The sequence below is a fragment of the Podarcis melisellensis genome (assembly GCF_964234715.1).
Source record: "Podarcis melisellensis genome assembly, chromosome: 1".
Classification (NCBI taxonomy): domain Eukaryota; kingdom Metazoa; phylum Chordata; class Lepidosauria; order Squamata; family Lacertidae; genus Podarcis; species Podarcis melisellensis.
Window position 1 is genome coordinate 87453773 of NC_138528.1, and position 24699 is coordinate 87478471.

Below are 24699 nucleotides of genomic sequence, written 5' to 3' on the forward strand. Positions count from 1 at the left end.
AATGATGGTTGGTTTCCTGAATGGTGCTTAGTAGCACAATTCAGAAAGAATTTAGGTGATGTGTTTTCAGCTGTATAAGCGGCATTTGACTGCTTTCTCTCTTCACAGCCATAGCAAGATTGCAGTTCACCATAGTTCCATATGCATGCTCAGTGTGCACTTTGAAGATATTCCAGACCTGTTACAGTTTTATCATTTGGCTCTCTATAATGAATTTGGAACCTTCAAGTAAAAAATGCTGTTTTCACTAGCTCATTTATTTCCTTCTCACTTCCCCCAAGTCTCTTGTAACATGAAGAGTCATTCCATGGTTTACTTTCTGGCCCAAGGAGGATACTTCCATGTTGGAACTCTCTGCCATGTAAAGCCTACATCATGACTGAAACATGTAGCCACATGGCTTTTTCTGGTCACATGGAGCTTTTTCACATCAGTAATGAATACTCCCATGAAATCTAGTACTGCCATAAGGAATCGTTATAGGTTTAGGAGGATCCATGTGGGAAGCCATGCTAAACGTTTTCAAGTGAGGCAAGGAGAAGTAGCCTCCAATGGGAGAGTGAGTAGAAATTGAATGCATGATTGAATTGTGGTGGTGGAGAGTTATGGGGGCCCTTAATGACAACCCCAAACCATGGTACCCCTTTACTTTTGGGAGTTAAGGGGCATACCACAAAATGTAAGTAGGGAGTCCCCCATGGCCCCTCTAAAATTTGGCCACCAGAATAAACCATTTCTTTTTCTTTAATAAAAATTGTGGTTGTGGGTTGTTGTCAAGCACATGGCAGGTGATAATATGTGGACTTGGAGTCGTATAGACCTGAGGGCATACAGTACTCTCTTAACCTTAGAGCCAGCCTACAAAAACACAAAGACCAGGTGTGGGGAAACTTTGGCCCTCCAGATATTGTTGAGCTAGAACTCACATCATCCTTGCTGGGGCATGTGGGAGTTGTAGTTCTGCAACATCTGGAGGGTCCCACCTGGTATAGATTGTAGACTGACTCTAAGTTTGATTTAGGCTGTGGCCATGGTTGCAACTTACCCATTTTGTTCATTTGAACTAGGAAGAATGGCTCAGGACAAAGGACTCCCATGTCATAGTGCCTGTCTGTACAGTTCCCCCTTCTGCAGGGCCTTCTGGATTATGGCAGAATTGCTTCAAGAAACGCAGGGAACTAAGCAGGTGGAGCCAGTTTAATACAGGCAAATATAAAATCTCAGAAGAGCAGTGGAAGAGCAGCTCAAGGGCAACTCTTCTTAAACAACAACAACTATAAGTCAACACAGGCGCCAAGCAAACCAATTTACACTCCCACCACAGAGTCTTATTATGACACCACACTAGCTATCTGGAAATAAAATCCTTCATTTTAACTTTCCTCAGTGTTTTCTTTGCATTTTCTGTCAGATCCTGGTTGCTGTTGTTTTTTAGTCTTCTCAAAACAAATATACACATATATATTCACACTGGCAAGCTTATGCATGTTAAGAAAAACCAAGTATCTGGATACAATATATGTGTTCAAAGTAGTGCTAGTGCCAAGATCCTCTGTTTTATACATCACAACGTTTGTTGGGTTGCAGCTTAAAATTCACTTTCAGGTGCTGCATCAGTGTGGGATGGATCAACGAACCGATGAGGATGCTTTCAGTTGGTACCTGCTATTTTTTGCCAAATGTCAAGGTTTGACATTTGATGCTATTATCTGTTATCAGTTAATCACTCATCCTGAGGTTTTTTTGTTTCTCTTGATCTGATATTGAACTGAGTTGTGCTGTTAAAATCAAATAAACAGCCATGGATCTGGCGTTGCTTCTTCTTGGGGGCAAGCAGCAATATTTCAATTAGTCCCCTTGTTCTCCTCTGTGCAATTGCTGTATCCCGGTGCTTTTTGATGTCTCTGATCGATTCCCTTGGGAAGGAGAGAATGACTAAGTATGACTCAGTGGGGCTGCCTTTGCTCTCAGATGAAATATTCTTTCCGGCTCTCATCCATGGCTTCTTGAAGGGTAGGGTCATTTTTCAAAGCGGCATCTGCGCTTTCGGCAAATTCGGTTCCCTTTGCTTCGTTGGTGTGGTAGGTGCCCTTGTGCCGGTACATGTATCTCAGCATCACCACCAAGAGGCAAATCAAGACAAAAGCCACAGCTGCAATGACACCTATGGGGAGGAAGAAACATTTGAATGTTCCCTTTCATTAATGATTTCAAATAGCTGAAGGTTTTTTGTTTTTGTTTTGCATAGATGGATGCTTCTGCTGAAGCCTTCAAAGAGAAAGCATTCATAAACAGCATCACATCAGAAAGCGGCTTTGACATTGTGATGATGAAGACTGGATTAAGGAAAAAATATAAGCAATACAAAACAAAAACAAGAAACAACAAGATCACCCCCCCCCCATATTTACATTTTGGTAGACTTGTTGCTGCACCCATGTTGGCAGCTGCTTGAGACTTTCAGATCTTGTCAGTGCTTCCATCTCCCATGGTTTTATGTATGTAAGATTCTGAGCCAAACTTGGTGTGGGCCACAGATTTTTTGTACAGATTATATGATTCTAGCTACTTAATCCCTTCTCCATTCCTGCCACAGACTCTCTCCATTGCTCCTAACCAAGCTTAAGTCTGAACCAGGAGTGTGAATAGAGTCAGTTTATATTGGAATTGGCAAAAAAATGAATTCCTCAAGCAATAATTCTAGCATGGTCTCCCCTTCTCCTCTCATTTCATTTTCTATAGTCCACCCAACCAGTCTGAACCAGGACTTCAGTTTTACTCATTGTTTGTTCTGCGCAGATCTGGGTCTGAGCTTCGACAGTTAGTCTTTCAAGCTTGGCTTACCACGAACATTTAACTCTGAAGCTATCAGCATACCTGGGATCCTGAAGCAACCCCACAATGGTTATGGTAGGGTATGGGAAATCACTTTACCTGTGCAAAACACACTCAAGTCTGAAGCATTAAGAAACCCTCAGAGCTTTTGCTGCCTGATTCCAGGAATCAAAGTTACTGCTATGAAAAAGAAAATTGCCCCTGTAAAGATGTTGCCTCTGGTATAATAATGCGACTCCAATAGGGAATTCATCAATTTTTAAGGCCCGTGATGGACTCTCAAAGCACAATAGGCTATAATGCTCTTTAGATGTTGTACAGTATTAATAAGCCTCAGGGACTCAGCACAATTCAATTTTCCTCCTAGTAACTTGTAGGAAGCTGAAATTAAAGTTACAGGAGATGGAACCTAAGGGAAATACAGCAGAACTTCACTAATTTCCACTAATGACGGGGAATCCACCTGGTGAATTACTGAAATTAGCAAGTACAGCAAGGAAGTGAGCAAACACAATAGAAATAAAGAAGGCCCAAATAATACATCTTAACATTTAAGAAACTTCTTTGGGGAGAAATAGTAATTCAAGCGAACAACTTGAATTAGTACGACAATGTGCTAATGGGACTGTAGCAAAATTGCTGTAACAAGTTTCTGTCATGGTAGCTCTCATCAGTGGAAAAGCCTAGAGAGGGAATGCTCTTCTTAACACCAGTTGATAATCTAAGATGGTTTTGTATGTGCGCGGATAAACTTGCAGAGAGACAGTGAAGTTCTGTGAGTGGGGAGAAAAAGAGGAGGCCTCACACAGCAAGTTTTTGGGACAGTATCATCTGGAATCCCATGACTTCAGATCCCCTGGGCTCTCACAGATTTTAAAATGAGAGGTGGAAATGTGAGGATACCCACAAGGCAGAGCAGCCCCATGTGAGGCTGCTGTCTGTAGGCTATATAGTAATCAAAGTATGGTACAACCAACAGGGATTTCATTCAGCTCCAGTGAGGGACCTTCTGCACATCCACATTTCTTAAGAGGCAATGGGTGATTTATGAGATTCCACTCTGAGCTCTGCCCCACACCCTCCTCAATCAGTTCTGGAAGATTAGGGGAATCTCCAGAACAGAATTAGGGAGTGCATAGAGGAGGAGAGTGGAAGAAAGTCCCATTGTGCAGGTGGGAATCCTTGCGCTGATGGGATGCTTGCTTAGCAGTGCACTAGATACAAACCTTTGAGAAGCATTAATGCACTCCCTTTATACTGGTCTGAATAGCTAGTGGTTTAAACTGTGTTTCCTGAATCAAATTTTTGACCTGTTTAATCTCAGTTATTGCTTTTCACCTCTTCATTTGTCTTGCCTGCTAAATCATTAATATTATTATTTCTTGTTGTTTAGTCATTTAGTTGTGTCCGAATCTTCACGACTCCATGGACCAGAGCACGCCAGGAATTCCTGTCTTCCACAATATTATTATTATTGCCTGCTAAATCATTAATATTCTTATTATTAATAAGAATAAAATTGGAATTAGAATAGACCCACTTAAATAAATTTATTTGAATTAGTCATGTCAGTTGATGGATCTGAGTAGGGTTTATTTGGATACAGCCCCTATTTTTCATCTTCTATACCCTCATTTTACGGGGTTTATCTGTTTAGTCCTTTGTGTGGGGGGGGGGTCAAAGTGCTCAATTTAGCACTAAGGGGATTGTTCCATCAGTGCAAGGATTTCTGCCTGCCCAACTGAACAATCTTCTATTTCTTCTCCCCTGCACTGTTCTGAGGGTTCTCCTGGCCCTCCTGGGTTTAGAGAAGGCAAGGGGGGGAAAGCCATATTGCACTAGTGGAAGTCCTTGTGTTGGTTTCTGCTAACAGAAAGAGCTGGTTGAATGCTACTATTCTCTGTCTATAGTTTTCTCTAGACTTTAGCTCACTAACTGGGACTGTGCAGTCCAGACCTTCTTTCTCTCTGTGACGCTGCATTTAAAATAATAATAATAATAATAATAATAATAATAATAATAATAATAATATATGAAATGATATTAAATACCTCCTGATGTAAACATTCAATGGCTTTACTTCCTGTCTCTCCCCCTCCCCCCTCACAACTAGGAAGCCTTCCGGGTACATATGCCTGCTACACCCCTGGGCTGCTTACCCCATCCATGCAAGCACCAAACATATTTCCTGCCAATTCCAGTGCCGTGCTCGAACCTGCTTTCAGCAGGTCTGTGGTAGTTTTAGCGAGGTTGTAATTGTAAGCCAGACTTTTAGAAATCTGGAGCCTTGCCTTTTTGTATAAATGTCTTACATACAGAGAGTGCACATTTTGTTGTACCCTCCCCATAATATTCCACCCTCCCCAAGGAAGCCGTCATTGCATGTGCTAGAAAGTCTGTTGTATAGCAGCTTTATGAATGTCTTTTCAGGTTTGGCCTGAATGGTTTATCACATTTTCACAGACTATTAACAGAGACATATTGCATCACACCATTGATTTTTCAACAGAAAAGCTGAGTAGGTGTATATTATAATACTTATTTTTTCTGGGCATAGGCAGAGAGTCCCGTTTTGTTTCTTCTGTTCTGTGAAATACAGCCTTTGTTCAAGCAAGATTGTGTTCTTACCTCCGATGACTGCAATATCAGCTGCAGTCGGAGAGCTTCCAATATTTGCAGCTAGAAATAGAATATACAAAATCTAATTAGACAGGAGATCTCGGGTGATAAATAACCACAGCTACTGCACTGAATGGAGCAGCATTCTGGTTTTTTTTTTAAGCATTCCATTCGTTTTCTTCCCATGAAACCAAGAATGTGAAGGATCTGGACTGCAAAGGGCAGAAATTAGAATCCTCAAATCATCAAATTGTAGCATTGGAAAGGGACCTTGAGGTTCATCTGGTCCAACCTTTTGCAATGCAGGAATCTCAACTAAATCAAAAAGAGGAAGCCTAATTCAAGCATTGAGGATGCCCCATGCTATGCACACTAAGGATGGGAAACCTGAGACCCTCCAGATGCTGTTGCACTACGACTCCCATCACTGCTGACTCCAACATCAGAGGGCCAAAGGTTCTCCATCCCTGCTGTACACACTGAAAATATATTACTAGCATACATGTGTAGTAGCTCTGCAGCCCAAGGAAACATCTACAAAATGTTACAAATATTTTCTGTCAACGTTTTTGGGTGAAAATTCAAAAAGCATAAGCATTTCCTCCCTCATTTTCCCTCACAAGCACAAAATCCATGAAAGAAATGTGTATGTTCTAAGTCGAATGACAGAAGATGTGTAAATGGCACCTTGATCATGTTTGGGACTTAGACTGATGGTTTGTCTTTCACTTTGTGTACTTGATATATTCTACATTGTTTGGAGTTTTGCCTGTGAGATCTTAGATTCTAGAGGCTTGGAGCCTAACCTGTAGGAGTAAGAGAAAACCCTATTCCATGTCCCCACCTAGTAGTGGGCAAGAATGGTTTCCCCTGCAGAGCTCAAAAGTTGGGCAAGCTGGTATAGTAAGTTGTGTTCCTTCAAGCATCGGTTTTAGGACTTTATAAGTCGCCATCAATGTTATGTATGTATAATGTTGTAGTAGTAGTATACATCTTTAGTTTGGAATTTTTCTCTTGAGTTATAAAAAGAACGTAAATAATGAAGTGATCTTTCAAAAAAATCACACAGTAGGAGGCTGCTTTTGGGTCACTATTTCCCCCCCCCCCTTCCAGTTTGAAATTGGAGGGGAATCTCATCTGCCCTTTCTGATGAATGTGGTTCTACTGTGAGTAATTTCTCTCCCTTGGCTTACAAGTGTTGTAATGGGCCCAAGACTTATTCAACTGGCAAATCTGTCCCTGGCCTGTACCATTTCATACCACAGGTGGGGACTCACACGGCTGCATGTTTCTTCATAAAACTCATTGAAAATGGGGAAATAAGGCTTGGCTAGGACATTTATTTTTATTTTCTATGTGCAGAGTTGTTAAGAGAATAATTCAGTAGTGTGAATGCCCCACCCCCCATAGTTTCAACTCATACAGCCCATCCACAGTTGTACCATTTCAGTAAGAGCAAAAGTCTGTCTCAAAAATGAAGGCTGGGTGTTTACTACAATTGACTGCTGCAGAACGAACAACAAAGATGGATGTAATTTGTCATAAACAGGTGCAGTTTTTGTGAAGTGGCACTTGCTTACCACAGGGCTGAATTTGGCTTCTGGAACTCCAATTACATTCTCTACTGGATTATAACAATGCCAGAATTAGATAAAACCCAACATTGGTGTGTGTGTGTGTGTGTGTGTGTGTGTGTGTTTAAAAAAAGAATCTAAGAAAGGGAATTGGTTTGAGAGAGTTATGAGAGGTTGAAAAAAGTAGGCATGAAATCTCAAATTTAATTATAGCCCTCACTTTAAATAAGAAAATTTCAGACTAATAAAAGGCAGGAAAAAAGGGGGTGGGAGCATTTTGCAGGAAGAAAGGAAACTTCAGATAAATCCCTTTTTCTTTCCCATTATCTTACAAGATACTTAATGCATCAGCAAACTGAGAGGCTCTTATTTCCCTAGTTCCGCTACCCTGCCCTTTTCTCTTTCTATCTGCTGTAATGGCTATGATCTTGCATTGAAGTTGTATATAAATAAATGGGACCAGAGTGCATAGGTCGGAGACTGCAGCTACCACAGCTACACACAAATAGCACAACTCTAATTTAAACACCTTGAACCAAGCACAGTAAGCTTTCGTAGAGGAATTCCAGACTGTTGCTGATTTTGGGTGGGATTCAATCACATACTGGCACATTCAGGTTGTGTAATTAATGTTGATTGGGAGGTCTTTTCCAACAAACTCACTTCCCCCCAAAGATCAGACCTTTTAGAATAAGAAATGTGACAGGGCAATGCACCTGCACTTGCTTTGATGCAGCACCATACAGTGGTACCTCAGGTTAAGAACTTAATTCTTTCCAGAGGTCCGTTCTTAACCTGAAACTGTTCTTAACCTGAGGTACCACTTTAGCTAATGGGGCCTCCCGCTGCCACACAATTTCTGTTCTCATCCTGAAGCAAAGTTCTTAACCCAAAGTACTATTTCTGGGTTAGCAGAGTCTGTAACCTGAAGCACCTATAACCCGAGGTACCACTGTATAGAGTTCATACAAAAAAATTGAATGAATGCTCCTCAACAGCCATTTTTTAATCTCCCCACAAACCAACCTGAAAGAATGTTCATTCCACAGGCTGTCTGAAAGCACACCATGGTTTTATTACTGTTGCCAGTGATGGGTTGAATTTTATTTTATTTTATTTCTTTTTTGTGAGGGGAAAGCCTGGAGGAGGGAGCTTTTGCAAGACACCCTCAATACCCCTTCCTTCAGTGAGTTCATGCTTTTGTTACTGTTGTTGCCAGCCGTTTTCTTGCCAGACAGAGCCAATGAGGAAGAATGCAGTGTCAGTTATTCCTCCTCCTTTTCACTTCCACTTATGTTTACTTTCTCATCCCTGCTTGGCCAGAGGGAGAGTCAGGTGAATAAGCTACCCTGAAATGGGGAAGAGGAGGAGCAGGTCCAAGGGGGCTCTTGTCAGTGGGCTTCCTGCTGGGATGTGGGCTCTCAGCAGGTGATGACCATGATGCTGGCCAGGTTTTCATTCATCCCATGCCAAAGTGATGGATTTTGTTGGGAAAACCATTCTCCCACTTTGCAACTCAGCACCTATTTTCAGGTGTGTGTGGATTATTACTACGGTATGTAAAATGGTGGCCACTCCTGATGCCTGAGCAGCCTCTGGACTGCAACAGGTTGGAAGGAGGCGTTTAACTCTCTATCGCCATGTCACAGTCCTGACAACAACAACAAAACCTCTACTATTTCCATTTCAAGGAAATCTCTCACTGGTGCCCTTGAAATGCAAATAGCAATTACAAGAGAGAGAATTTTGTTTGCAGTGGGAGAATGATTGAGATTTCCCCTCTCCACCATCCCAAGACTCCTAACTACATAACAAAAAGGGAGGCACATTAATTGTGTTCCTGCTACTACCACTGTCTAGTTTGGCCCACAGATTACACTGTACACGTGGAAAGGAACCACTTTGTCCTGTGTGAGGAATTGGCAGTTCTCAGCAATGTGACCCAATCTCTAAGAAGCTCCAGTTCTAAATCTTAAAAGCTTGTGCCCGTTCTGCAATAAGATCTGCCAGTGCAGACTACACTGCAGAAGAAAAGGGGTTGGAGGAGAAAACAGGACAGGGATCACATTCTGTATTTCTGGCTATAAAATTATAAACCACACAGCTTCTGCAATTGTGTCCATCCTCCCTGCTTTTAGTGTGTATGTTTTTTTTCTCTTGCCAACACCTGTCATTCATTGATTTGCCATATAGATTTAAATCTCAGGCTAGAGGCCAAGGAGTACAAGAAAAGATTGCTAAAGGTCACTTGACTTGTTACATTTTAGGTGCTCACTGAAAAATAAAGTGTGTGACAAATGCAGGCATCATGCAGGTACAATGATTTGGAACCCAGGAAGCTGCCTTAAACTGAGTCAGACCATTGTCCCAACTAGCTCAGTATTGTCTATGTTGACTGGCAACAGTTCTCCAAGATTTCAGGCAAGGGTCTCTTCCAGGCCCATGGGTGTAGCCAGGATTTTTGTTAGTGGGGGGAAGAACTGAACTATCTGTGATTCGATTGGTCAGTTAGCTAAGTATTTTCATTTATTTACTTGATATGGGTGTGGGTGTGTGCAGATGCCACCCTCTGCTGCCCTCTGGCTGTGCCCATGTCCAGACCTACCTGGAGATGCCAGGCATTGGGACCTTTTGCACGAGCTATGCCCTTCTTCATATTGGGGAGTCATGATTGACTGCAAGTTTATATTTAAAGTACATTTGGAGCCAAGCCCAGAATCGCCCCAACACAGTGTGTGAAGTCATCTAGGGTAGACTTTCCCCAGCCTGATACTCTCCCATAATTTCTAACCATTGGCCATGCTTGCTGGGGTTGATGGGAGCTGGGGAAGGCTGGCCTAAGGGTGCATGAATCAAGAGAGAGAGAGCTTGCAAAATCCCATTTTCTAATAAAAGGATTCTGTTCAAACTGCATATTGAACAGTTAAAGCGTTACCCATTATCTAGTTGAATACTTGCTGCCAACTCTGGTGCCCCACTGGAGTTGGCATCCACTTTTCTGAAGGGGTCATCAGAGCAAATTCATCAATCTGACACTCTCTCCGCTGAAAAACCCATCACCGCCTTCCACGAGATGGTGAAACTCATCAACGCCGCTCTTTGAAAATTAAGGAACAGTTTCTCATCTGTCAATCTGGACAGGAGATAGAATAATTTGGCCTCCATTTATATGCTAAATTATTACAAGGATAATAATGGTGGGTTGGGGAGGGGGAAATATAACAACCACACTGATTGTCTAGGTGACTGTAAATGGATCGTCTTCAAAAGGCGAGGTTAGAGAAAAATGCAGATAAACACACAGATTGCTTCAAAATCAAAACACTTAAGGCCCGGTGTTCATCCTTCTAGAACTAATGGCCATTCAGAGTGAACGGGATTGTGCCTCGAATTGCATTCAGATGCAAATATTTAATTGCCTCGGTAGCAAATAAAATTATAGGCCCCAGGTATTTGCTAGATGTTTTTCCACAGAAACAACATAGTTAAACTGTGGAGTATTTGATGAATTAAATTCATTATGTTAATGCACTCCATATAATCCGAGCAGCCCACCTTTGGCTTCAAAAATACAGCGGAACTGCCGGTGTTGATTCCTGCTGCCTAAGACTGCTGCTGTCACTTCCATTAATTAACCTAGGGGCTTACAGTTTTCTTAACGCTTCCTTCAAAATAAGAATCAAAGAAAGGCAGTAGTCCTGTGAGCCATAACAGTGTTATCCGCGTGGTACCATTGCTTATTGATCAGTGCAGGGAGATGGGTATACAGCTCCCAGAGGATAGTTGCTCTTTTGTTTAGATGTTCCAAAGGCAGTGAACAAAGATCACATATTGTGGTCAGGAAAACAACAGCAGTTTTTTGTTTTAAAGGCAACCCAGATGAAATCCAGTGACTCTTAAATATCTTTGTTTCTTTTTTGTGGCCTTCAGATAGTGATGCCATGAACCCAATAAATAGGGCTGATTGTACTCTGGCATGTTCTTGAAATTCTGTGCTGAAAGCCAGATTATACAATGTGTAGCTTCCTTTCCCTTCTTCTTCTTTTTTTTACTTTTATTAATTACAAGTGCAGGTTTTGTGGGGAGCAGAGGATAATGGTTAACAGGAATTTAGCATTTGGAGAAGGGGAGAAAGTTATCTTTTCCCTCTCCAGCATGACTGGAACATCAATTGCCCTCCTATGCATGGCTAGTAGTTGCGTGTGAAGACCCCCAAAAACCACCTCCCAAAATAAACACAGAATAGACACAGAATTTTAGTTTAAGGTTTTTGGCAATAATTTTGGCCACAACTTTATTGAACTACGGCATGGGAGTGGTTGCCTAGGCATTGGTTCCTGACTACCTGGCCCTGCACCATGGCAGGAACAGGACTGACAACTGGACTCCACCAGAGGTCAGTAAGGGAAAACATGCTGGGGGAGCACGGAGTTGAGTGCAGGCTCCAGTTCACCCCATATTTTCCTGGGGACTCTGGCGTGGCCCTAACCCCTGAAAGGGGATCGGACAAAAGCAAGGAGAGTCCCTGGATTCCTTTAATGTAATTCCCTAGCAGCAGCAAAGGAGGGGCAGGCACAGCCAACCACTTCCCCTCTGCAAAACATTGAACCAATGCCTTACCAAGTTGTGACGATTTGCTACATGGTAGGCAAAAACCAAATGGCAACAGCCAATCAGCCAAATGGCAAAATTCCTATCGGGCCCTCCTCCAAGACAGATGACCCCTAGACAGGCATAGCAAGGCCAAAAGGACAGCCCTAAATATGGGGAGGGAGGGAAGGTGATTGGATGCACCTCACAAGAAAGAGAATGCTCACCCAACAGGACAGATTTCTGCCCCAGCAACCGAGGGGCAACCAATGGGGCTATCCAAACGGTCCTGCCCCTCCACAGGGAGGTAGTTTAGGTACTCTCACCACAACACATGCTCTCCATGATGGAGGACATGATAAAACAAACAAATTATACCCCCCGCCCAAGTATTGGTACTCTGTAGGAGGGGGCAATTTTAGTTTGGAGATGAAAGAGACAAGCCACACCTCCCTGCAACCTGCATTTCTCAAAAGGATCATACATATACAGTGGTACCTTGGGTTACATACGCTTCAGGTTACATACGCTTCAGGTTACAGACTCCGCTAACCCAGAAATATTACCTCGGGTTAAGAACTTTGCTTCAGGATGAGAACAGAAATCGTGCTCTGGTGGCACGGCGGCAGCAGTGGACTCCACCAGAACGGACCTCTGGAATGAATTAAGTACTTAACCCTAGGTACCACTGTACACACACTATGCACACCTATAATTTATAAAAGCAAAAGGGTGGGAACATAGTTACATACTGCACATTAATGCACCTGTAGTTTGGCTTAGATAACCAAAATCCACAATTTAGAACACATTATGCAAATATACACCAAGCTGCTGCATTTGAATGATGCCCTTTGAGGAGCGCACTATTTGGGATTTTGCAAAACCTAACAATGATTTGGCAAGAACTGGGGTCATAAAAGTGTTTTGGTTTTTTTAAGAAAAGGAGAGCTAGAATGAATTAAAGGAGAAGTGTTTAGGGGACAGATTAGAAGATTACTTTTTTATCAGGTATAGGAAAAAACACTTCAGGGCTCTCAGGTGCCTTGCCAAAGTTTTCCTTTTTCTTGTGTGTTTCCAGCCACCACTACTGGTGCATTTCCATGGTATTCCTTCTTAAGGTTTGCCTGATTTGCCCTGATAGCATAGTGGAACCTTGTAGGCAGAGATGTGATTGTCCCTCTCAGTAGCAGATGGCATGGTAGGATGCCACCATTTACCTGGCCTCTGGCTGGATGTATTGCTTACATGGAGGTAAGCATTCTTTCTTCCCCAAATGTCCTGAAACAATGCTCCCACTTTAGAGAAAACAAAATGGCGGACACTGGAAGCATCTGCCTATGTCACACACATCTCTAAAGATAGAAGATAAGATTACAGTGGCAGCTTGGTTTACAACCATAATCCGTTCCGGAGGTCCGTTTGTAAACCAAAACAGGTTGTAACCCAAGGTGCGCTTTTGCCAATGGGGCCTCCCAAATTTTTTGTTTGTAATTCAAAAAAATGGTTTGTAATCCAAAAAAAGGTTGCAAACCGAGACATGCACTTCCGGGTTTGACGTGTTTGTAATCCAAAACGTATGCAAACCAAGATGTATGCAAACCAAGGTACCACTGTATAGCTCAAAGTGGATAATGGAAGAACATACAGAATTTTGCAAGTTGTAGGTGGCTGGTAAAAAATAATAATATTGAAGAGAAATTCTTTAAAATTCCACACAGGGTCTCCCTCAGCCTAACCTGTCAGATAAAAGACTTCAAAGTATTCTGCCATCCAGAAATCTTTAAATATAATGCATGTTCATTTTAGGGTTATCAACAAAGTATTATTTTCTGACATTATGTGCCATTTGATAAATTTATTTATTTAGTTATTTACGGGGCAAATACTGTGCTTTCTGAGAAAATTCTGTACAAAGCAGGCTACGTTGTTTTCAAAATACAAACCCATTATATTAAACTTTTTAAAACACACAATCAGCAACAATAAACAAGAAGATTGAGATCACCATCATAAAAATGATAAGCCATGTAAAGCAATATTATTATTATTATTAATAAATATGGAATAAGATAATCCTCATCATGCCAGCGAAATGCTTGCTGTTGAACTGGATGCAGGGGAAAGCTATGAATAGCACTAGCTTTGGAAGATGCTGATAACAGACATTAAGATAATATAATAGACAGATACGAAAATTTGTTTGCCAAATCCTGTTTTTAGACATGCACATGAAATAACTGCTTGTGTCAAAGTCAATATTGCGTTTATCAAGTGGATCTAGTCAGAAGCCATTTTCTTGTGGGTAAAAGAGCCGCCACAAAATGATGCTATGCACAAGCTATCATGTGACTTGAGACCTTAACATACATAGGAAGCTACATTTAACCAAGTCAGACCGTTGGCCTATCTAACTCGGTGCTGTCTACATTGAATGACAGCAGTTCCTCAGGGTCTCAGACAAGAGTCTTCTCTAACTCTACCTGCAGATTCTGAGGATTGAATCTTCTGTATGCAAGGCACTTTCTCTGCCACTGAGCTATGGCCTTCCCCATCAGCTACTGCCCCTACCTTGTACCTGGTGTTTGATTTGCATTTTCTCCCTATCTGCCATTCTGCCTCTGCCATATGATGTGCCGCTTATGAACCATGTGCGCAAACTGTCATTTTGCACATCACTACAGTTCATGCCAGAGTCAGTGGTACGCAAAACCATGGCTCATTGTGAACGGATCAGCAACATCTGCCAGTCAACCGTGTTGGAAATACAGCTGCAAATGCAACACTTTAAGTGCGATTTAAGTGCATTTTACAAATGTGACACTAAACGGCACTGATGAGCTAATGGCAAATTCCATATATACTTTACTACATTTATTATAAAGGCATTTTCACAGTTTTTTTTTTTTAAATATAGATTCAGCCTGGGTCTGGGCAGAAGAAGCTTTGTGCTATCTGTGGTACTTGCTCTTTGGTACAAACTGTTTGGTCCTGTGGAAATCCTCCTCATATTTCTAGATTTACTGCTCAGGAAGGTGCACAGAGATGTTGCTGAAACCATCATCTTGTTTTGCAGAAGGGTGATTCATTCTTTGGAAAGAAGAGCCAGCAATCCTGTGGGGAATTTTATAGCCCCTGTGAAGTGCAGCGCCACACAGGAAGTGTTTTATCTTTCTCTAGCTTCACTGTCCTTTGAAGTTAACCTTAGTTTTGCCCCATTACTCTGAGAAGAGCAAAGTTCCATGGGTGCATTGCACATTCAGTTTGGATTTCCTTTGGAAGGAGGTCACTAGAGGCTTATTGGAGCTTTGTAACATTTATATTTACAAATAGACAAGTCAAGCTTAGGTGGAGGCACACAGTTTAAGCAGTCAAGCAGCCAACTGAAACCTGGTACTCCTACATCAAATCTCCAGGGAAATATCCAGCACCCTAAGGTGTTTACAGAGCCCAAATTTCTCTCTCTCTCTCAAAATTTCAGACCTCCTTTATCACTGACAAGTCTAGTTGGGAAAATGAATCTCTTTTAGTTTTTTCTATACCAACAACATTTTAAAAGCGCTTGGACTTTGGGCATTTTTGTCTGCAAATGTGGAGATCTCTCATGTCTGTGATTTTCAGGCTAATTGCACACAAAAGACATGGGGATATTTAAGTGATTCTTTTTGTTGTTACCCATTTCAGTCCTTGTGGCAGAACTACTACAGAGATCCTTCTGAAATTTAACAGGATTCATGCTCTCTGAAGTGGTGACTCAGCCTGCAAATTCCATCCAATTCTGCCCCTAAATGAAAAGATAGAGATGGTTTCTTTTTGGAGGGTGAGTGAAATCACATTTTAGAGGTCCCTAGTATAAAAATCACTGGCAGGCTTTATGCTCTCTTGAGGGACTACTGTGTGTGCAAATTTCACCCACTTCAGTCAAAATATAGAGAAAAGTTAGAGCCTTGCTGTTGTTGGTTTCCCAGTAGTGAACCAGGGAGGATAGTGGCATTGACATTGGAAGACGAACGCACATTTCAACCAGAATATTGCTAACCACTACTTGACATATAGGCTGCACCATAGCATTGCTTTGAAAGATGCAGTGGCTTCCAGACATACCGTAACTTTTTCGGGAGCATTGCCTCAGCATATTTGGGATTGCTGTTTTGTTCTGCAAAAAAAGGCATGCTCTGTGAAAAGGCTGCAATAATCCCTTTGGCACAGTAGCAGCTCATACTGGGGGGAGGGGGAGGTACAATAGGAGTAGCTGCCTTTTGCTAACACCCCATGGAAATTTTGCTGTCACAGCAGCATATGATGTTGGAAGGTATTTTCAGACTAGCATGACAGGGGGTTATTGACAGGTTTTTAACAAAAGACGGAGCACCACAACTTGAAAATGATTGGATAGTGCAATCCTATACATGTCTTCTTAGAAATGACTCCCAGATAAGAAGGTATCAAAATGCAGCCTATGACATCTAAAACAAGGAATCTGTGGCCTTCCAGAAGACTACAATTCGCATCATCTGTGTCCTCTGGCCACATTGGCCAGAACTGTTGGGGGTTGGTGATACAACAACACCTGGAGGAAAAAGATTGCCCATTCCTGCCTTAGTCTTTAAAGCATGGGCATCCTTTCACACTTGGGCTTCCTGCTCTGAATTAGGATGACAGTTCTAGTTTACCAGCTCCACATCATGGCTCTGAAAACTCCAGCAGACCGACGAGATATTTTGTGTGATGTATATAAGAGTCAAAACTTGTATGAGTCTTTTCCCAGTGATGAAAAATTAGAACATGCTAAAGACAGAAAGCCTGGGTGGAACTCTGAGATCTGATGGCAAGAAAAGCTTGTAATAGTAGGACAGCCATTTGATAGGGGTTCTTATTACATAAGATACTGCATACTTTCGAGTTAAACCCTGACAATGTGTTCAGGCGAAGAGTTAGTGTTTTATTAAAGCCACCTAAAGAAATTCATGTCTGAGAGTTTGATGCTGTGCCTTCCATAACCACACATAACACACTATCCATTCAGCATTTCTAGACTGGCACTGGATTGTGATTATTGTTCAGATTAGCTGAGATATTCCTTTTGATTGCAGCTGTACGACTTGAGACACACCTAGCTCAGTGCTCCCCACAAGTCATATATAATGGGCCACCCAGAGCATGATAAACTGTCTTCCTGGGACCGTGAAATCAGCATTATTAAACCTCTTGCAAGCCACAATGGCTGTGGAGCTGCATTTGGCCTGGCAAGTCACAAAATATAGGTCTTGATTATACCGTGTTTGCACCAACAGGCATTCTTGCTGCCCATTACCCATGAAATATGAAATATTCTTCCCCAAGCATTTCCTAGAAGCTGGTATAAGACCTTTCCACTTGGACAATATTTTAGCAACCCAGAGTAATCTGGTTCTGAGTAGCTTTAGTTTGGTATATTTTATATTTTAGAATATTTTGGAATATACCTATTACTTTTGAATACTGTATCTTGCCCTGGGGGCAATGTGAGCCATAAAACAAAATAACAGCAACATTAGTTGAACTATATCATCTATCTATCTATCATCTATCTATCTATCTATCTATCTATCTATCTATCTATCTATCTATCTATCTATCTATCTATCTATCTATCTACTATCTATCAATCATCTATCATCTATCTATCTATTCTATCATCTATCTATCTATCTATCTATCTATCTATCTATCTATCTATATCTATCTATATCTATCTATCATCTATCTATCTATCTTTCTATCATTCTGTTCGGTTTCTTTAAATCAGGCTTGTCTTTTCCTGAGCCAGAAAGGAAGTGGCATTAGTTCTCAATTATTGATTAGAAACTAGTGTGTTGACAGTCCACCAACTGTTGAGAGTCACTTGTCTGCTCTGATGTCACAGGCAGATGTGTGTTATCACCTTCTGGGCTGTTAGTTCAGTTGCACTGATGTCACAGAGGGGCTTAGAAGTCAAGTACTAAGGGGAACTCAGAGCACCTTAGAATTTGTTCTTCAGGAGCACAAAGCAGTTTTGTTTTGTTTTTAATTGCAGCAAACAAAATTTCTTATTGACCAAGGAAATCACATCCTCTTAATACTTGGCTACCTGGCCCTAGGCTGCCAAGCTCTTGGTGAAGGCTCTAAAACTGCTTAGTTGATTTGTATCCAGCTAGAAGGTGTCATTTGAAACGCCCAGTTATCTAGGCTGTACTGAAAAAAAATCTTGCTAAGTTCCAAGGTGCTTCAAATGACATCTAGTGGGTACAAATCAATTGAGTGTTTTCCAAATCTTTGATAAAAACCGACAGAGGACGTTTGCTGTCTATGGTATGATGTAATGAATACAAATTAAAACTATAGATTCTAAAAGGGTTTTAATCAGAGTTGTCACTTGCTTAGACAGTATTGATGGGACTGTTGTAAACAGTGCACCTTACAATTTCATAGTTTGCTCAGTGATTTCTGATGGCCATGGGAACTGATGTGGAGACTTAGATCCTGGGCTCATAAGGTCCAATCTCATGTACCACCCAGACTCATTGCTACTGCAGGAGTGTTGTCAACTACTATCCCCATCACACAAACACACAATCACTTCTGGGTACAGGTGGAATAACTGGCAATTCCAATTTTTTTTGCCATTCTCTTTGACCTTACTCTTTTGCAATTCTGAATCTAATTTTGTGGCTCCAGTTCTGTCCTGCCCAACTAGTGAACAACCACGCCAAGCACATCTACCAGCCATACTACTTTCCTTATTAGGTACTTGACATGCTTCCTTTCCTTACAATCAGAGAAGTCAATTAAAATATGACACTTATAATGTTCTTTGTAGACAAACGCACATGGCTGGTAGGCTGTGCTTCATTTAGTACACAGGCCTGGGGTGGTAAGCACAAAAAGTCAGCAGGATTAGGCAACTGCTGGGGTCCAGGTCTATTAAGGGACCCACCAACTGAAAGTTAGTGCCACCATATTAGCTTTCAGGACCTATGATCTGGCCAGGCTTTGCTCCAAAAAAACATCTTGACCATATAGGAAGTTTAAGATATTCTCTTTGCATACACTTCAACCATTGTGATTTGAGTGGGACATCCTGGAATTAAAGACTAGTTTCTGATTGACTCCCTGAATGTCCTGGTTTTTTCGGTCCAGAGCTCTGGCTTAAGTCAGCTGGCTACTGTGAGAGCTCAGGATTGAAAAAAGAAGCATCCAAATTTTGATCAGCAGGATGTTGGAGGGTATGTCTTTGTGGTCTCAGACATCCTCTGGCCCTAACCACCCTGACCTCTGAGACCACTGGGCCTTCCTAGGTAATGTTGCTCTAAGGGCCTTCCAAAAACTAAAGCTGGCCCTGAGGCCTGTTATAGATATATTGACACGCTCATCAGTGGCAGAGGTGAATGATTCCTCTATACTTGCATCAGAGAAGCTAAAGTGGCTTAAGAAAACTAGGCAGTGTGTTAAGCCTTCAGTCTCTCATTCTTATAACTTGAGCATCTCATGACTAGATGTCACAGAACCAGGGCATGCAAAATACCAATCTTATTAACTTTAAGTTATTTTGACCTGAATTTATGGTGTCTGGTGTGTTTGCTTATTACAACATACACCCATACTTGTTGGGACTCTAATATAATTTATTCTTTCTAGATACCTCCTCCTTTCTGTGATCTAAAACTGGGGGGATTTTCTCTTTCTTTTCGTTCAAGAAAGTTAAGTTTCCTTTGTGCTACAAGGGGAAAGGAGAATAGCTCTGGTGGAATTAATAACCAGCGTGATCTTTAATTACAAGACATGTGCGGCAGACGCCTGGAGATAGCTACAATTACTAATCTGACAAAAATAGTCATGTTGCACTTCAGACAGACAAGCTACTGTTTCACTTCTACATGCACCGAATGGTCACCTCAAGGCAGCTGTCAGGATGTGTAAGTCACAGCACCGGTTTATGCGCCATTTAAAAAAGAGGAGTCGGGGCAGAGTGCGTCTCGTGCACACCACCTCATTGATTTAAGGAGAGGGCTTTACTGAAAAGCAATACTGTTGAGAGGACACATGGAATTCATAATTTCATCTCCTCAATTACTGCCTGGGGCAGGGTAGCAGGGAGGCTACGAACATAATGCCGGATTCACTTCCTGCCTGGGAAATGTTGTTAACAACACAAGACAGAAAACACAGCCCTTCTCTTTCAGGAAAAGACAGGCCTCTAAGAGAAGAGGAAAGACCTTCGCCTCAGGCTCCTTCTTTTCATTTAAACCATCCTCACACATCAACTCTCTCTCTGTTCTTCAAGCTGGTCCCCTTGCCTGAGCCTCATCCATCATGTGTTTACCCAGGCAAGAAACTCTTCAAACAAGCATTCCATCAAGATTGCTACTTGCGCTCCGTTCAGTCTCAAGTCCTGTGACCAAAAATCAGATGCTACCAAAGCCCAAAGGCCTCATTTGTTTCAAACAAGTAAAACTGTTTAGCTGAAATCAGCCTTGGCTCATGCCCCATAAACAGGATGCAAGGCTTTGGGGACTCTCAAGGAGGAAACGAAACGGGGCAAGTGGTGTGAAGAAGCTGCAGAGGTCATGACCTTTTGGCTTTTCGGGGAAGGGGGGGGATGGAATCTGCTATGGATTGAATCAGGAACCAGGATAGATGCTCTGAATATCCATTATAAATCTCTGGCAGAAGGGCCTTCTGTACAAATGAAAACCAGTTAATAACAGATTAACAGTTCTAGATTTTCTGCAGAAAGACCTTTGAATTATAGTTATGTGCGGCTAGTGCTTTGTATCCAGACTCATTTACAGAACTATAATCCCCAGGGTTCCTTGACTGAAAGACATGAATTTTGCAACTTGCTCAGTCCACAGATCAATTGCCCTGCTCAATTGTTCAAGTCAAACACTAAAAAATAAATGAATGAACTTTTCTTTAAAAGAAGAAGAGTTCAGCTTTAACAGTTGAGCAACCCAATTCCCACCCCTGTCTGCAAGCCCCTCTGCCTCTTCTCCTGAAATGTTTTCTTTCAACTCTGATAATGCCTCTTGCCTGTCTGGATGGAGGATACAGAGGGGTGTGTAAGTGTGTGTAGAAGCTGGCCTATTATTCCAAAGGTGAAAAGTACATTTGTTGTCCTCAAACTTTTGCCTTTAGCCCTGCACAGTACTAGCATGTGCCCACCCAGAAGGTCCCCTAGAAAGGAATGCAGAAGTCAGGCTGATAAAGGTTCTCCACCACACGCTTAGGGCTTGAAATGAACCAACAAGCGATATTCAGGCACTGGCAAAAATACATTCCACATAGCTGCTCCTATTCCATAATTCTCGCAGCTGTGTTTCACGCTAGTCCAATTTCTGAGAGGTCTTCAGTAGAGATATGCCCTACCCAAATCTTCATCCCTCCTTGCATCCCAGCAACCCGGTTGCAGAGGGGATAAAATCAAGGGACTGAAGAAAGGGGTGTGGACTGGTCAGGGATCCAAAGAGACATCCCTCTGGCAAATGGGTTCTGCAGCAAAGGAGGCTACGTGTGGCATTGCAGGAGGTTGTAAGACTTGTGGCGTTTTGCTGTCCAATTTTGTCACATACAGGAACTTTGGCAACTGCTGAGCTATGCTCACACATCAGGAAGGAAGCTAGTCCTTAAGAAGAGGTGACGAAACTTATCCCCAGAGGAAGGCTTTGCTTTTTATTCACTCTCCGCTCAGCTCCTGGGGCTGTCAGTCACTGCTGCAGGCTGTAAAAGTTACACCGGTTGCCTGACTTGCCCAAGGAAAACAGCAACTTTCTGTGCAGAGACAGAGATGCCCTTGCCATGTGCCTCACTACCAAGGGTAAATCCCTAGTGGCACCTCTCCACCAACTTATTTAAAACCTGCAGAGCATGAAGCAAAGAGCAAAAGACTTGGTCCCTGGGTTCATTTGCAATTCAGAAAGCACAATCCACTGAGGCAGCTTTGGAAATTAAAAGGAGACTGATAAACTCTGTTGGTCTTGCAAGGATGAGAGGTTTGTGTATGTATGGTTCCCTCCCCCCCCCCCCGAAGTGCCCTAGTGTAGAAATGAGTGGGGTTTTTTTAAAATAAAAAATAAAAATCTGGCACCTGCAGAAATGGGAATTGGGGACAGCCAGTGTCATGGGCAGGGATCCTTTGAGAAAGGAAGTGACTTTTGCAGAGAAAAATAAAACACCCCAGGCCATGAGTTGAAAAGGAAAGATTTATGCCTTCCTCCCCTGTGGCCATAACTTCCTTTCCTTCCTTCCTGCTGACAATGCTTCTTGAATACCCTAAGAGAAAAGGAGGTTAAAAAAAAAAGTGCATTCAATGTTAAAAGCAGCATAAAGCTGCCTATGGGGATTTGGCATAGGGGGAAAATGAAGGATGCCTGGAGAGAAGACTTAAGAAAGCCCAGAAATGTGTGTGTGTGTTTGTGTGTGTGTATTTAAAGCCCAAGCTAGATTCTGATTTCTTTACCTGAAGCTCACCATCACCCCAATACTGTACAACATTCCTGGCTATCATAGGAGCCAATGCCAAGGGGCCAAGGCCCCTTTGCACCCCATAAAATATTTGAGGGGGCCTCCACCACCCCCAAGTTGATGGGCATTGCCATTCAAATGGTCTGCGTGTGCCACGACTTGCGATCATGGGTGTAGCCAGGATTTTTGTTAGGGGGCAGTAGGCCTTTTGTTAGGGGAGGCAGGCAGAATCTCAGCTATATATTTTTATTGCTTTGGGGGGGGGCAGCTGACCCCCCCCCACGATGCCTATGCTTGTGATCGATTATGCAGGCCGGGGGTTACCTGCCCCTCATATTTTATTCAAGTTGGCACCTCTGCTGGCCATGTTGATGGCATAACCCTTGCTGATCCCACCACCCTATCAATTTCAAAAGAAGACTGAAGGATGAAGGATGGAATAATTAGGAATGAAAAATTATCATCACCCTCAGCGATTCTCCATTTGCCCTGGGTGTGCCATCTAGAGAGCAGTGGTTAAACTCCTAAATCATCGGAGAATCTCAGTAGCCAAGATGGCCTTGCTACAGCATGAGCCATTCTGAGAGGAGACCCATATTAGCTACATACAGTAGTACCTCGAGTTACAAATGCCTCAGGTTACAAACGCTTCAGGTTACAAACTCCTCTAACCTGGAAGAGTTACCTCGAGTTGAGAACTTTGCCCCAGGATGAGAATAGAAATCATGTGCCAGCGGCACACTTCTAGTTAAGAACAGTTTCAGGTTAAGAATGGACCTCTGGAACGAATTAAGTTCGTGACCAGAGGTACCACTGTACTTTTAAGCAGTAGCATGGAAGTTGCAATCAGCAAAGGGGCAAGTAGCATGAGCTGAACTGGAGCTTACCAATCACATGCTGATCAACTGACAGGAACATAAAAAGCTACATTGTCTATTTACACTGACAGACAGCAGCTCTCCAGGGTCTCAGACAGGGGCCCCTACTAGCCTTAGCTGAAGATTCCATGAATTGAACGTCAGACCCAAAGGTCTGGACTATAGACCTTCTCACTGTTAGAAGAATACAAGAATAAAGAATCAGTCCTGCATTTAGGATCTAGTCCTGCACCCTCTTTTCAGCCATGTTCTTTCATGGCCAGTGTATGTTGCCTGTTGTTTAGTACAGTGGAACCTTGGTTCTCGAACTTAATTGGTTCCAGAACTGTTCAACACCCAAAGCTGTTCAAAAACCAAGCTGTTCAAAAACCAAGGCATGGCTTACGATTGGCTGCAAGAGCTTCCTGTTGGAAGCCACATTGGATGGACGTTTGGCTTCTGAAAAATGCTCAAAAACTGCAACTTTTATTTCCGGGTTTTCGGCATTCGGGAGCCAATTTGTTCGTCAACTAAGCTGTTTAAGAAACAAGGTTCCATTGTATTAATTTATATAGCACAACCAGTGTACATAGCACTTTACACAAGTGCAAGAGGAGAAGTCCCTGCCCTGAAGATCTAAAATTCAACACAGGACAAGCTACAAAAGACGAGGAATGAACTGGAGACAAGAGTAAATAGGGAAGCAACATGTGATTCTGTTTGTAACCCACACTTAAACTTAGTTATCAACTAGATTACAAGAGGGCATGGGAACTAGATGTTGCTTCTGCACAGTAAATAAGCAAGGCACACAGGCAACCCCCCCCCTTGCATTGTTTTTTCTCTAGCATCTGGTATTCATTTCAGAGGCATACCGCCTCTAAATGCAGCAGTTCCATTAAACCATTTAACCATCTTGCTATTGGTCTTTATTAGGTTTTTGGCTACATGTCATGAGCTGGTAACAGATGGCCTAAGGCTGCATGATACTTCGAGAGGTGTGTGTGTGTTTTATGAAGCCTGCAAACTCCTACTAGCATTCTGAGAATCGTTTCCAAGGAGTAGCGTCCCTTTTTCATACTTTGAGAACAAACTGATATAAATGATGCATTCAAAAGTTTTCATAGGGGTATTATGACATCCAGAAGGCAAAGGGGGTAGGCTTCCTGTATTTCTTCATTTTTCAGATCTTATGATGCTGAAACCAGAAAGGAGGAAAATTTCATTCAGCCTGTATTTGTAAGCCAACTGACTTAATTCAAACCCCCTGGATTGGAAAGTAATAATCTTCCAGATTTTGCACTTCTCCGAAGTTCTCAGCTCAGAAGATAAAACCAAATTTCATTTTAAAAGTATGTATTTCATATGACAAAAATATGTTTAGAAATGTGTACAGTGAGATAAAAATGAAATTTTAGTATTTAAAAAATATTAATATGGAAACAGGCAATAAACAAGCAATGAGCATATGCCAAATTATCAAGAACCAGAAATTGACTGATCTAATCTAAGTCAAAGCCATGAGCTTAAATGATTAAGATGGAATCCTGAACTCACTTAATAGGGAGTAAACTTCAGTGAACCCAACAAGAGTTACAGTGGTACCTCGGGTTACATACGCTTCAGGTTACATACGCTTCAGATTACAGACTCCGCTAACTCAGAAATAATACCTCAGGTTAAGAACTTTGCTTCAGGATGAGAACAGAAATCGTGTGGCGGCGGCGCGGCAGCAGCAGCAG

The 24699-nt window shown here is 42.1% G+C and overlaps 1 protein-coding gene across 2 annotated transcripts in view; it reads right to left on the reverse strand.

Moving 5' to 3' along the window:
• Positions 1-1179: 1179 nt before the first annotated feature.
• GYPC (glycophorin C (Gerbich blood group)) overlaps positions 1180-24699 on the reverse strand; it is a 24782-nt gene continuing 1262 nt past the window's right edge. The window contains exons 2-3 of one of the 2 annotated variants that reach the window (XM_081886105.1): positions 5464-5514; positions 1180-2164 (exon numbers count right to left, since the gene is read on the reverse strand). In XM_081886105.1, coding sequence (XP_081742231.1) covers positions 1968-2164; positions 5464-5514 — 248 coding nt within the window. In that variant the 3' untranslated portion in view covers positions 1180-1967. The remainder of the gene's footprint in view (positions 2165-5463; positions 5515-24699) is intronic. The other variant, XM_081886106.1, reaches the window with a different exon arrangement.